Source organism: Diadema antillarum, unplaced genomic scaffold (genome assembly GCF_040938485.1).
Source record: "Diadema antillarum isolate AM-2024a unplaced genomic scaffold, OU_Dant_1.0 seq00001801_RagTag, whole genome shotgun sequence".
NCBI classification, from domain to species: Eukaryota; Metazoa; Echinodermata; class Echinoidea; order Diadematoida; family Diadematidae; genus Diadema; species Diadema antillarum.
In genome coordinates this window covers 60,760-76,798 of record NW_027272477.1, presented here as the reverse complement: position 1 = coordinate 76,798, position 16,039 = coordinate 60,760, and the positions used below count along the sequence as shown (strand labels likewise).

General features: G+C 37.6%; 1 protein-coding gene across 1 annotated transcript in view; it reads left to right on the top strand.

Annotated features, from left to right (window-relative positions):
* The window catches only part of LOC139712398 (serine/threonine-protein kinase 32B-like), a 90,315-nt gene that overhangs the window by 52,023 nt on the left and 22,253 nt on the right, over nucleotides 1–16,039 (top strand). Inside the window, exon 3 of the mRNA XM_071624223.1 lies at nucleotides 850–905. Coding sequence (XP_071480324.1) covers nucleotides 850–905 — 56 coding nt within the window. The remainder of the gene's footprint in view (nucleotides 1–849; nucleotides 906–16,039) is intronic.

Below are 16,039 nucleotides of genomic sequence, written 5' to 3'. Positions count from 1 at the left end.
GGGAGAAAGAGGAAAAAAGGAAGGGGGGATGGTCAGCTTTAATATTACCTACTCAGCATTCCCTTGCAGCTTTGCGGTGCCTCTGTAGCTGTCCGATGATGAAAGTTTCATGATTTACATTCGACGTTGAACTTTGTTGGGTACGCGTCTGCATGCATTGAAAGTTCAAGGTAGCGCATTTCTTTGGTAATATACAGTAATTTATGAGTAGCTTGCACAGGAGTGAAACTTGGACCACTCTTGTGAGCTATATACATGGTGAATGATGAATCCATACTTTCTTGAATACAGAATTGCATATTAATATGTCTGTAGGATTAATGTCTAGATGCTTGTGATCTATTCAGATTATCTTTTCCCTGTAGTCGTACAATAGCTAGGATACACTAGACAAAATATTGCTGGTATATATTGAATAATTCGTGAGTAGTTTCGTTACGCTCTTCTTGTGTCTATCAACTAGACTCGTACATGTACTTGTGATGGACAATGAAATCCCATATTTGTGCACTGTGTTGTCCAGTTGAGAATTTGTTGATGCACGGCTTTAGTATGGATATGAGGTATTTGAGCGAGTGGGAATTCTGAGCTTATAGAAGCCTTCTGTGATGCCAGATGATAGGCATGTCAACACTGACCAGACCTGCCAATGTCAATTCCAGATTAATCAAATATCCCGGTCAGTCATGATTGATGTTTTAGATGTTTGTTGCATTTCAGGATATACAGATGTAGGTAAACGCATATACTCACTGGGTAATGATTATATGACTTTGGATGAACTTTAAATGTTGTTACTTACTAATTGTCCTTAACTTTTTCTAAATGTATTTTCTACTTTTCCAACAGTGAATTTTGATCACTTCCAAATCCTGAGGGCCATTGGAAAAGGCAGCTTCGGAAAAGTAAGTTGAATTGGTTTTAATTTTACTTGATATGTCTTGCCTGTAATGGAAACAGTTAATGCAAAGATTTATCGAGACTACAGTGTACAATTGAAAAGTTTCACTGGGTATGATGTCATGAAATAGATTTCTGTTTTGCCTGAAGTCTGGTCCATTATTTTTTTTTTGCTGTATATATGGAGATGTCAATTCAAATTTTGTGCTTTTAATAATTGAGGCAAATTTTGGTGACCATTTAAGTGGCCATGGAATGTAGGGGACATGTGCAGTAGAAAAAAAAAGCTGAAGGTCAGCAATAGGGTTACTGGTTACATGTTCATGTGAAAACTGTGAAAACAATATTAACGTGCATATCCTGGGAAGGGATGTGATCCGATATTCGGCTGTTTATATGCTTCATGCTTCTTGGGGTTTGATGAGATTAGCGATCCAAGATTAGCAGATGAGCCAGCACTTTGGTGGGAACATGATTTGTAATGGCAGTCTCAGCCTGAAAAAACCCTCTGAGAAATGTTCAAACGAAAAATTGCCCTTGCAAACCTCACAGTGATTTTCTGGCCCGGTTGAGCCATGTGACGCAAGACGGTCGTCATTGGAAACATACGTGAAGCGTAAACACGACAGTGCTGTGGGATTGGGGCCTGGAGTACATCGGCTATCGATGGATTATGATCACATTGTAGGATCAGTGGCAAGGATTAAGGCTGGAGACGTGTAGGATTAAAGTCAAAGGGAATGGTACATCAATGGTGTCATTTTATTGTGTTCACATGATCAAGGCAGTGGAAGAGAGCCTGTCTTTCAAATTAGATGTGTAGATATATGCTGAGCATGGAGGCTTCAAAGGTATTGTGTCATATTTCATAGATGTAGTGAATGTGTTATGAAATGTATGAATGCCTATTTTGTGCATCGTACCTATGCCTGGGTATCTTATCATAAGGATGAAACTGTGCGTGGGAGGTATTTGAATGCAGGGTGATCCGATATATGTAGGGAGTGGCCACACTGGCTTGAAAGGACTGTGCTGTAATTCTTTTATCTTCTTTATACTCCCCACCCCCACCTTTGAAGAGAGTTTGATTGTGAAATGGTGTTGGGATGACATTTCAGAGTCTGCACCTCCTGTTCATTCTTCTTTCTTTTTTTCTCCCTTTCTTGTGGAGACTTAATCAAATAAGACTTTAGCAGAGAGAGTGTGTAAATATCTTGCAGGGATACTGTGCTTTCTATACACATCACATTGCTGTGAGAGACAGCTACGGAAGCATATGATAGCTGGAATACAAAACACTGGCTCCCTATTATGATCCTTGGAGCTTGTCACTGGAATTGAACATAGCATGTGAAGTGAAGGCTAGCCTCAAATTGGCAACAACAGTAACATACTTCTTCAGACAGATATCCAAAGTTTTCCTCACGGAAACTTCTTCTTTATTAATGTATAGAAAATTCACTTTCAGTCATATGATTCTATTGTGACTAATAATCATATGCCATCAATTGAATCAAAGTATGAAATGCATAAATTCCCCCTCCATACCTCAGATAATTACATAGTAATGATATAATCATATACGTAATGTATAATTTCATTATTGTGTGTATTATGTGTAGAGCTCTGTGTCCAATCAGTTGAATGCACAAAATGCTCATTTTGTTTGTTCATGAATGTGTAATATGTAAAGAAGGTCCAGTGAGATATGAATACGATGAGTTTACTCCTTCATATCCCATCCAAAAAAAAAAAAAAGTGAAAAAAAAGAGAAAAAGACAGTACTATATCAAAGCCATCAAAAACATATTGACATTTAATAGCATTCTTCTCAGGTCCACCCCCTGTTTCTGTATGTCCACAGGCTGTTTTTTGTTTTTGTTTAAATTGTTTTTTGCTTGTTGTTAAGGTATGAATATAATCTGAGAGCGATCAAAATGGATTCCAGGTGACATCATACCTAGAACCAAACTCAAAATTAATTTGTGTTATCGTAATCAATGACTGTAATTATGTAATGCAAAACAAGATCTTGATTCTGTTTTTGTGTGGCTGGAGTGAAAGCCATGCCGTGTAGACTGTAGTAGATAATACACAAATTACCACATACAATTGTTCATGTACACATTTAATCAAATCTTTAATTCTTTACTCTTTTCCTAGTTCATAAACTAATTTTTGTAGTAAATTTCCTTTGCCAATTGTGCACTTAATTCACAAAAAAAAAAATCCTCCTCTTTTTCAGTGTCCTTGTTGACAAAGTTATAACCTACACACATAACACCAGTGTCAATATCAACCAGTAAATACCCCCCCCCCAAAAAAGGAAAAAAATTGGACATAAGTGCTAATAGATAATACCTTGTAAAGGCCAAGAAACCATTTTGTAATTGATGGGGTATTGACTTTTTTGCCGTGATTTTGAGGCGTCACAGTCCAGGAGGTCTAGGGTTCAAGCCTCAAGACGTGTATCTTTGAGCAGGACACTTTTAGCATCTCACACAGCTTCTCTCTGTCTCCGTTACATGTACATGTGTGGGTTCCATGTTTGGGAAGCTGAACATCACTGTGGTTGGACTTAATATGCACTCGTCTATAAAGTAGCCACCTGCTTGTAATGCTCCCAAGGGAGTGGGGTGGATACACCCTAAATGCAGATTTAATTCTAGCAAGTGTGGTAATATCATGCTGTAAAGTGCTTTGAGCACCACAACATGGTGGAAAGATGGTGAAAAAAGCAAACAACTATTATCATCTTGTTGGTCTAGGTCAAAGTGAGGCAGTTATTTATATATTTTTTTTTTTTAGTTTCTCTTTCAAACTCTTTTTTTGTGCTTTGCAGATTAGATTAGGCGCAAATTAGGGGTAATGATGTCGCCACGCTTAGGCATCTTCTGGTCATTAGGCCAATTAGTGGGCAAGGGGGCAGGGGCGGCTAATGGATTGATGACTGTCGTGATGAGTGAACAACCATTATGATGTTGGCATCATCAGTGGATGTCACAGTGGATCTTGAGAAGAGGGAGAGTTCTCTGACACTCATCACAACAGGTCCAGTGTATCTTTGTATAAAAAACACTGTCTAAGGAAATGTATGCAATGAAATTTAGTCGTAGAAAAATGGAAACAAATGCATTATGTTTTCTGTACATTTATTTGTGATATTTTGAGTAGAAAATGAGCAAAAAAAAAAAAAACTATTTAGGAAAAAGATCATCCTGACAGCACCTCATACCATGGTACCACAAAATATGTGGATCATCATTTTCGAACAAGGATTTACAAGGATGAACCTACATTACAGTGATAAACCAGTACATGTACGTATTGCAGAGATTGTTGTTGTTGTTGTTGTTCATTTTCCATCTGTGAAGATGGCTGGATAGCCCATATTCAGCTACGCTAAGCTGGTCTTCCATGGGGTCCAGTTGGATGTTGGGTGGGACCACTTCACCGGGTAAGACACCCTGCTCTTTGCGATGAATGAATGAAGTGGGATCTTTTACGTGCATGAGCTGTGACTCTCTCATACACGGGACCTCCATTTTATGTCCTATCCGAGGGACAGAGTGTTTTGCCTCTTGCTAGAGGGGACGGTATGTTTACACACAACCGTAAATGTAAATCTTCTGCTTGTGCGTAAAAAATGAGACATATATGGTATCCATAAAGCCTAGAGATTAAAAACAGCAACTCTTGCCATGGGAATCATGAAAGAAATAATGACCTCTCTGTACCAGTGAAACACAATGTGAAGCTTTCTACTTGCATACTGTCCCTCCCTGTGAAGTTTTTATGTGGCAAAACATTTAACCTTGAACATGAACAGGTACGACTTTGTAGTACATGCGCTCTAAGATAATATTTTGGTCATTTATATGATGAGATTCTATATCAATATCATGTCATTTGAAATTGATAATAACAATAATTCAAGCAGGACAAGAAACCCACAAGCATAAGACTGTAATATACTGTATCAATATACTGTATCATGTGTGATTCAATTATGCAAGGGCCTCTCCCAGTGGCTACCCTGCCTCATTCAGGGGATTTGCTTCACAAAAAGGTTTGCAATTATTGTGTGAGGTTGTAATAACAGCAATTACCATACAGCAGCAACAGCGGAGTTAGCCAACCAATCAGTTTCGGATTTGTTGCCAGGGTAACTGCAAGTCATTACAACTGACAACAAATGTTAACATCTTTTTACTCTAATACAGCCCCCTGGATGTCATTGTAAGTGTAGAAAGTTTTAAATATAAATGCACATTGTTATGTAGGCATGTACTTGTTTATGTATGTATTTGTTTATCTATTTATTCATTTATTTATTCATGCATTTATATATATATATATATGTATATATATTTATATATATGATATTTGTTTGTTTGTTTGTTTTCATTTATTTATTTCTGTACAGGTGAACTTTGGAGTTTTATTTTTTTTAAATCATTTTGTAGGGAAATACAATCAGTAAGGAACTCAGAATGTATTCACATCTACACTGGATATCCTGTTCATCTAACACCTTGTTTTCTGCACAAGCCTATCAGATCAGCATACATACATCCATTAATATGATATATGGGCAGTTCCAGCGTTACGGACATTACATTTCAGACAAAATTTGCAACTTCAAAAGGTCATTAAGATATCAAAATATTTTTATTCTGAACTCATACAGTGGAACCACTCACATATGAGGCTAAATCATAAACAGTGAAGATTTCAGTGCATTTCACTGTATCATATGGCACTTACTGCGTGAACTGTTGGCCGTTACGGACATTACATTTTTTGGACATGACTTTTTGCATGCCTATACAATCACTGAAAAGTCTGTGAGTTTAAGCACATAATTAGACCAATGTAGTAATAAATTGAAAGGTAAAGAAATGTTTAAAGAAAATGATATCAAATTTAGTGAAATAGATGGCACATATGTACCTCCTAGAGCCACAATTGTGGCGTTATGGACATTACATTTTAAGTGTTACGGACATTACAGATTTGTCCACTTTCATTAAGTGGCAGGAGTCACATGCTTGTATTAATATTTTTTATCCTTTTCACTTGGATGGTAATCAATACACATCTGACAATGTTGCAAAAGCCCTTTCATGAGATCTTTTATTTCAGGAGTTGCCAATTTGAGGAGTATTTGTTCAGTATGGACCCCTACTTTAACAATTTGTTGACTTTTCTATCATATTGGAATTTAAACAACTTATGTTATGCCTGCAATGCAGTTGTAATTTATAAATAACATATATAGATCAGACTTTTGAATTTCTATTATGATATTCAAACTTGTAATTACTCAAAATGTAATTTTAAAGAAATGTTACGGACATTACACTTTCTATTCACATCTACATAGCCATCACTGAGCATAACTCTGCACGAATAAACAACTTTTATTTGAATCAAAACTAATGCACAATCAAAATCAAATTAAGTAATGCTTCAACAAATGCTCAGTATGTATTTTTGCACAATGAATGTTTTGTTTTACTTTCTTCTTTTTCCCCTACAGTTTGTTGAAGTAAAACAGTCTTTTCCAGGGTCAGAAAAGTCTATTTTGGAAAATATTGTTTATTCTGCTTCCAAATCACCTTGGAAGCTAGAAAGGTGTTCTTGACCAATTGTGGGAGAGGGTCTAATACCAAGATTCCATCCTGTTCTAAAAATGGCTCTCCTTCACTACACTCAAAGAAATATTCATGGATCCTTGTCTTTTCAGAAATTTCATATTCGATGGACTATCCTCATTACATAAAGTCCAACCTCAGTTATCCAGCAATCACTTTTCTGGATTGCTCTATTATCCAGACGTGGACTGGCACATGATTTTCTTTGCATAATTCGGTGCAAAATATGACTATTAAAAAGTACATACAAAAACACTTTATTATTTACAAAGTAATTGTAATACAGGCTATAAATGTTGATCGCTATGGTACATTATATTTCCACCAACCAAAATACTGTTGCTAGGGGGGAATAATGAGGAAATGTATTTCATTCACATTCCATTTGATTTCCACATTATTAAATAATAAAACATGAAATTTTCATAAAAATTTTTATTTTGAATAGTCAATTGATAATATCCCACACAATTTGCTTAAAGTGTCATGTATCTCCCTTATCTAGCAATATCATTTTATCCAGATGGCTACAGTTCATGACATGGTCAGATATTGGGGTTGGACTGTATTTCCTTAACAGACAAGTCAGACCACAACTGACCATACATAGTGTAAGAGGCCTTGTCCAGTTATGTTTCTTACTGTTTCACTTCTTTAACAATGTTTTGACATACATTCTTGCCATCATAGTATAATTACTCAACTTAATATGCTGCTGCTGTAAGATAGCTTGCATCCATGTATTTCATGGTATACAGAAGTAGATACAAGTAAAATTTGTAGAGGAATGATTAGTCAAAACCTGTTGAAATACTGCACTTGTTGCTGAGTAAAGTCCCAAATCAATTTTCATGCAAGGGCTGTGGCATTCATTGTGACAGATATCAATATTGTAGGGTAGAATCCAAACTATTCCTCACAATCATATGTAGCTAATACTTTTGCCACAAATGTGTAATGTCCGTAACGCATTGGTCATGTAATGTCCGTAACGCTTTTTAAAAGGAATTATGAAGTTTCCTGAAAAACTGTGTGGACATGTTGTGTGATAATACATTTTAGCTTTGCGTTTGAATTTAGAACAAATTTAGACCAAAACACAGTGTGTTACAAAAACTTTTACATCTAAAATGTTACGGACATTACACTTTGATAGAGGTGGAAATTCAAAAAATTAAAATGCTCATCTTTTAAAAAATAATTATTTTCTTTCGATACCAAGAAGGATGATGTCAAAATGAGTCATCAGCTTTATCATAGCATAAAAATGGTTGCCTGAAAGTCATTTTGTACAGAAAATTTCTACTTCAGAAGAATTGCATGCAAATTATACTGAATTTTTCTGAAATGTCTCAGAAAAAACACATGATTTCAATAGCTAAAAAATTACATTTTTTCCTAATTGCACCAAATTTTTACATCATATCAATTTGATATGACCCTTTCTGAATACTTTCCAGGGTAAAACAAAGTTGTTTCTTGATTTTCATTTTTTCACCCTCGGGTAACATTTTTCACGGAATTGCCCATATACTGTGATAGTTTGTAAAGCAGGATTGCTCAATAGAAATCCATGATTTTGATTAGTTAGCCATTTCATGATGATGATTATTACAGTACCTACTTTTGAATGAATCACAATCATGCCTGCATATTTTCCTGTCATCTCGTATGGTCATGTAGATATTGGAATAGTTATTGCATGTCATGATAAGCAGAACAGGATTTCTTCGCACAGTTACCTGTTCAGCATCTCATATTTGTAATAGAAAAGTATTTTCTTTTTTCTAGTGGACGTTGTGGTGAAAGCAGTGTGTTTCTATCTTCAGTAGATGACAAAATCAGCTATACAATAAAATACATAATTACTTAATTTGTGTAGCACTCAAGTGCAAATTCATTTCACAGTGCTTTATATCAATAATGGTTAAATTACTGAACAAACTGCAGAGTTTTTAGATGCTTCTTAAATACTACCAGAGAAAGGGACAGATGAATGCATCTTGAACACTTGTTCCATAGCCTGGGAATACATGCCTTGTAGGCATTGCCACCAGATGTGGTGTAAATCGAAAGAGCATGGAGGAGGATACTGTCTGTGTGAGAGCAAAGACCAGGACCCCATTTCATTAAAAAAAAGGATGTTAGGATGGCAACTTCCCATAGCAATAGCCAATCTGGAAACTTGATTTTTGTTGTTACCATAACAATTGCCATGCCAGCAGGAGTTGCTATCATATCAACTTTTTATGAAACGGGGCTGTGGACACGTAGACTGATGTGGAAGAATGAGAAAGTCAATGTATTCTGGAGCTCTGTTCTAGAGCTGATAACATCAGGTGTGCACTGCAGAGCATAAGAATTGTACTACAATAAAAAGAAAAAACAACAACAACAGATTTCTACTGCATAAGATAGCAAATGGGTTGATTGAAGGAAAAACTTGAAATTATAATCTAGTTATATTTGATGTAGTAAAGGGTATTTTCCTTTTTTTTACACTTTATCCAAGTTTTACAAGTATTTATGCAGATAAGGAATACAATTATAAGTGTATGTTTAGTAGAGAGTGATTTTTATAAAATAGATTTGTCTGTGTGTGTGTGGGAGTGGATGTATGTGGGTGCAGGTATGAATTTGTGCCATACACGACAAGCATGCTCAATGTATATCAGAGCTGTTTTTTTTTTTTTTTTTTTTTTGGGGGGGGGGGTTGTTTTTGTTAATTCAGGATAGGAGTATTTGGGTGCCTTTGTATGATATAATGGGTCTTTGACACAAAAGCAGTGACTACAGACAAATATCTTTGTCAGAAATGAGTACAACTGCTTTGCTCGATTTCTGAATGGAAACAATTCTAGATCAAATTGGGAAGGGGGGGGGGGGGAGGTGGCTGCCCCTCAAACATGGTGAAATACATTCCTCCCTTCCAGAGGTCGAATGTGTGCATCAATCTTTATATTTTTTGGAGCTTTTGCTGCAGGCATTTTGTTGTTGTTGCAAAATTTGAACTATTTGTGCCAAGTTGGACAGACTTCAAATTGATACAAGTACCCCTGAAGAAAGTAAGCATTTGCTTTGCTAAAACGAAGATGTTGACAAGCAGCGTACTGCACAATTTCTGCACTCTTAAAAAAAAAAGAAAGGGAAAGTGAATGAATCTGTAAGATATTTGCCTTTGGATTCAAGGGGAAAATTCATACTGCATTTGAGTATTGATTTCATGAATATTTTTATACTCTATTGACTCTATTGACCCTAGTGATGTGTGATAAATATTTTCCCTTCTTGATGAGTTGCAAAAAAAAAAAACCACACACACACATGAAAAAATATCTACACACAAAACAAAATCAGCAAGAAAAAACAGAGTTCTCAGATTATATTGGACGGATGTAGCTTTTTTTCTCGTGTGAAATTACAAAGAAAGCAGACAAGTCAGGAATTGGCCTTGCTCTCGTCTTCACGCTGCTCCTGTTCAACCTATTTCTTTTCAGCAGGTTCTATTATCCTTGACTAAAGCTCCCTCTGCCATGCAAGATTTCTTTTTAACCCCTAGCTCTGATATCTTGTTTTCATCACACTAAAGTCCCTCGCTCCTGTATGCTCTCCCCGCTACCTGTCTCTCTCTTTTTCCCGTGTTCCGTTTCTGACTTCGTGAAAATTCTGTCGTCTAAGTGACGCGCTTGTTTGCTTCCTTTGCTCTTTTCTACCTCGTCCCCTCGATGGAAAGTCCTTTGAGCATCTTGGATGCGGAAGCCACTCCCCCATAATCGAGAAGTGGCATTTCTGACCATTTCTTTTGTCACATTATTCCTCTCACGTGTAGTAGCGGCCGGGGAAAAGTGGATCGCAGAGAATGCGTTCATTCGAAGTGGAAATGTGTCCTCGTGAGCCAGTGTTGAATGCCATTTTGTTGTATAGTGAGGACAATATTTTAGTCTTGGTTAAGGGAGGATGTAGGATGAGAACGAGATTTGCAGGGATGAATTCTCTGAATATTAGATATTTGATAGTGAAAAAAAAAGAAGCAAATCCTGCATCATTGCAATAATTTGTAGTAACCTTTGAGTGCCAACTCACTCTCACTCTGATTGAGTTACTTCGTACGTTCTCTTGTATGGAATACCAAGAAAACAAAAAGGGTAGATTCTAATGTGTTTGTTAACCCGTTTAGGACAGTCTAATTTTGCTACAACACGCATTTCCCATAGACCCCTGCCCGATTATACTCAGGACTCGTCCTTAGCGGGTCAATATGCAGTGCTATTGTATGTGTGGAGTGCATAGTGCCATGAAACAGTGCAAAATGTCTGCCGACAGATATTTCAATCATGAGACATTTCTACCATGGCCATTCAACATGTGAAAAATATTATCTATTTGGCAGACGACAGTCTGTACCAGCATGCTTTAATATTTGTCAACTTACCATCTGTCAGTCACCATGCTGTTAATATTGGAATAATGTTTTGCATCTCCATCTTGAAGTGGGACTGGCATGGTAAAAACATTTGCATTTGTGTGTAGTTCACATCTCCTTTTTGGAAGTGTGGTTTCAAAATGAGAAGGTAGGGCAACAGAGTTTGATATCAACATGATGCACTAAAGAGAGAGAGAGAAAAAAATGTTGAGCTACAGGTGTACCTGGTGTATAGTGTGAAGGCTGCATGCGCCAATATAACATGTGCACCATATGTCTTAATGTATTGCCATTAGGTTGGGGGTGAGTGTGTATGTGTGTGTGTAGATGAGTGAGTTTCATAACGGTCCTCCCTGCACACTTTAAATTGCCTCGAGGGGCGTTTGCTGTTTACAGAGCTTTCCAGTTCATGCTTGGACATTCAACTGGGTACATCACATTACTTTATCAGAAGATCTGCAAACATGCTTCCCATGCCCACACATATATGCAGAAGAGTTATGAGGGACTACTCTACAATGAATTCTCTCAGACATTCTGCAGGCTGAAATATGCAGTAGTGTTAGTTTGTTTCAGTCTGTGTTTTAGGATTGGATTTGAAATGGAAAACAGAGCAATAAAATGTCGGAAAGGTCGCTAATTTGTCTTTATTGCGCATTTTTTTTTTTCTGTAAGTGGTCCATTTTATCATAGATTTTATTGTGCCCTTTCCCTTTTGTGTTAGTAGAAAATTCTAGGGAAGGATTTTCAGTAAAGACAAACACTCAGTAAGAATCTGTAGGACTCTTACACCTAACACACAGGCTAGTCTCTCTTTTGAATCTCTCTAATCTCCATATGAGAATGTTGGCGGTCATGCTTTTGTTTGCCACTGTTATCTTCATCACTGTCTTCATCTCCATCTTCATCATCATCTTCATCTGTATCATCTTCATCATCATCTTCATTATCTGTATCATCTTCATCATCATCTTCATCATCTGTATCATCTTCATCATCTGTATCATCTTCATCATCATCTTCATCACATTCATTGCCATTGTCATCATCTTCATCATCACCATCTTTATCATCATCTTTGTCATCTTCATCACCATCTTCATCATCATCTTTGTCATATTCATCATCATCATAACCGTCTTCATTACTGTCTTCATTCTCATCTTCATCATCATCTTTGTCACCATTTTCATCATCCTCATCATCACCATCTTTGTCACTATCTTCATCATCATATTTGCCATATTCATCATCTTCATCCCCATCTTCATCAGTATCTTCATCTCTATTTTCCTCATCTTCATCATCATCTTCATCATCATATTCTATCATCATCATGCTCATGCTCATGCTCATATCTCTCTCTGTGAGGTCAGAAATTTCTATTTCCTTGTTAGACTTTCTCCAGGCTGTTCAGACTTTGATACCTATCTGTATTGAACCAGAGATTATATTCACTTCTGCAAGTGTCTGTACCAGTGGAGGGGAAAACATTTCTGCGTACTTGTCATGAGATAATGAAATTGATTGTAATATCACATATAATCGTACATGTAAGTCTTGACTCCAGTCTTTGGTATTCTTCCAAATGTGTAGGTGAGTCCCAAAACACTTGCTAAATGGACAGTCATGCATGTTTATCCAGCACAGTTTGAAGAGGGAGTAGCCATGCTTGAAATATCATATTCCTTTTTTTTTCTCTCTAAGCAAACATGAATAATAGAAAGACAGAGAGAGAGATGGTGACACACAATCCACACACTGTTAAGAAATATTGTTTATACGTCGGTTAGTATTACATAACGATGGGCCGTGTTCAGGGTGGCACAAGGAATTATTGCGAGCTGCGTGTTTAATGCTGTCACGCTTCCTTCCATTCCATTTGTTGCTATGGCAACACGCCATCCCAAGAAAGGTGAGTTGCTGTCTGTTCAGATTCAGGTATACCAGGGAGATATACAGCAACAGAGGTGGGAAAAAAAAAACCATGTGCGTCAGTTTTCATTGAAGTCCCTGAGACAGCCAAGTATGGCATCTGATGACCCAAGCTATTTGTCAAAGGTCAATGACAGGCAGAATCCATTTGTGCCTGACAGGACTTAATGTGCTCAGAAAGACTGAAAGAACAAAACTCAACTCTCACGGAGTTAAAGCTGTGAGTGAAAGTGCATTTTCTTGTATCGTTGTTTCTGGATATTGATGTGTATGCCCGCGACTGTGTTTTGTGTGATTGGTCACGATTATCATTTTCTTAATGTAAAATTACTTCACAGTAGAATTTGATGCTCTGTTTATGTATTTTGTGATTTTTGCTGTCGTTAGTTATTCTTTCAACCTCCCTTCCTTTCTGTTCCCATGCATCCCAAAAATAATCATTAAAAAATTGAAATTCCGTTACAGCTTTGGCTCTGATTTGAGTGCAATCTGCAATATTTGCAGTTTCTCGGTGCACTCTCTCCCACTCTTTCTCTCATGTCTTACCCCCCTGTATGTGTGATGAAGGCATAGAGACAGACTGCCATGTTTGCCCAGCTATCAATTACAGCTGCCTGGATACCGGGGCATCGATTGTGCAAGTCGATTTTGGGGACCGTGTCGGCACGGTCGGTCGTATGCTCTTTAAACTGGAGGGCTGGGGGGGAGATGACTCCCATAGATCACCTATGGGTGGGTGTGGCCAGGACATGGGTGCACCTGTGAGTGAAAGCCATCTCCTGTTTTGGGGGAGGTTGATTGGAAGTTTCAATGACATGCCAGGAGCACTTTGAAGAGCAAGCGAGAGAGAGAGAGAAAGTGTGGAAAGGAGAGAGTTGTAGCTGTGAAATAATATACTGGTGCTCTGCAGTGGCAGGATCGAAAGCAGGTAGCGGAAATGAAGGAATGTAGAATCCACCACAATTATCATCATCATTATCCTCGTTATAGTCTTTGTCTATCCATAAAGTCATCATCACCATCATCATCATGAGTGTTTCTTTGGGAAATATTTTGCCACCATTATTACTGGCTGTACAGTAGAAAATCCCACCACCATTGCCATTGCTATCATTAAATCTTCAGCATCATCATCAACAACATCATCACTATCATCTACATAATTACCATCATCATCATCATTATCATCATCATCTTCATCGACATCATCATCATTATCATCACTGTCACCATCACCATCCTCCTCCTCATCATCATCATCATCATCATCAAAAGCATTGTACGTGCTATTCTCATATTCTACAAATCTTTCAGATCTAGTAAATGCCTTGAGTATCAAAAAGTGTACACACATTGAAGACATTTGTAAGGAATGAGACAAAAAGTAGTTCGCTCGTAAAGAGTCACCAGGAATTCTAGGATGCCGTCATCTGTGAAATCAACACTTTAGACATGACTGACAAAGATACAACATATTCTAGGTCTAGCGTGTAATCGGAACACTGGTGCATGTAATGCATCAAGAAATGTGGATTTGATGTGCAGCACTGGAATTTCATCGAATCAGTTGGTAAGCAGCATATAACAAATAGGTAGAAGAGAACAGAGACAGAGAGAGAGAGAGAGAGAGAGAGAGAGAGAGAGGAAAGGAGCAGATGAGGTAGAAAAAGAAAATAAAAGAAAAAAGGGAACAGAGAAGGCATATAGAGAGAAAAAAGCAGAGAAAGAAACAGATACAGAGGAAGAAGCAGATACAGTGACAGAAAGATGAGAGAAAAAGAGCAGACAGGGATGGAGAGAATGAATGAGAGGAAAAAAAGAATGGGGGGGGGGGGGCGTAGATATCAAGGAGAGAGGGCAACAGAGGTGGGTCTTTGGGTCAGTGTGCAGCATTAAAGACTGTTGCAAGTATGCCAGGTGGAAGAGATTATTAAAATGCACTCCATAAAGAGATCTCCCGGGTCGATGAAATTACTGGCAATTTAATCATCGTCGGGCGCCTTCTTCAGTTGCTGTTGCTTGCTCCTGATTCCATCTGAACTGGTGTCACTCATTTCCTTTCACCCATCTTATCGATTGGTCATCTGGATAGCAGCACGTCTTTCTTCCTCCCGTGTTCTCCCTCTGCTCCCGTGTCTGCTCCTCACTTTGTTAAAGGATGCATTCTATCCCATGGAATGCATTACAATTGCTGTTTTGTTTTGCAAGGCATTCGTGGGTTATACACTAAATTAATCCCCTGTTCAGACACAAAACGTTTATAGTACCAAAACTCGGTAAAGAAACTTTGTATAAAATATTCACCGTATAGACTACGGACCATTCAGACATGTAGATCTTAACTGATCAGAAGCAAAAAATCATAAGATGCACTGTTTTCCACTGTGCTTGTTGTTATGGTCGCTGCTATAATGTAGCTCCTCCCCGACCCACATCTTTGCAATGCATGCAATTTGACTTTCGACAAGTAAGTCAAGTGACAGGTACAAAGTGTAAGGTCGTCTTTCGCGTGCACCCATGTTGAGGCCCGTCCAGTTATACTGTTCTATGATCGCCTTATGTTCAGACACTGAAGGAAAGGTGATTCGTTATTGAGTTTTAGTTCAAACCGATATTGTGACCTTAATTTTGTTATATGACGTTTCTCATACGATGTTTCGTTGGTCAGCATTCAGACACATATATCCATCGTACTGCCATATTGTTTCGGTGCAGCTATATCATTGTTTTGTTTTTGTTTGTTTTTGCCTGAACACCCTGTAAAATAACATTGCTTCAGCATCAAAGTGTGATTCCATGGCAAACAGATTTGTAGTCTAACAATGACCATTGTCCAAAGTGCGATAATATCCGTAATGTTCCTATATCTCTAACCATCTCATTCAAGATGCACAGGCATTCAAAATAATTTAAAAAAAAAAACCAAATGGGATAACACCATATGGCAGTGTACCCTCCATCATATAATCTGTAGACCTCCCTAAAAGCCTAGACTATTATATGAGAAACTTGAGAGCCGTGACAGTGCTCTTTGTCCAACTTCACAAAATAATTGAAAAGAAAATGACAAGTCATTTTAAGGTGCAATAGAAAGCATTCATGTATTTGTGCAGGTTAGGGCCAT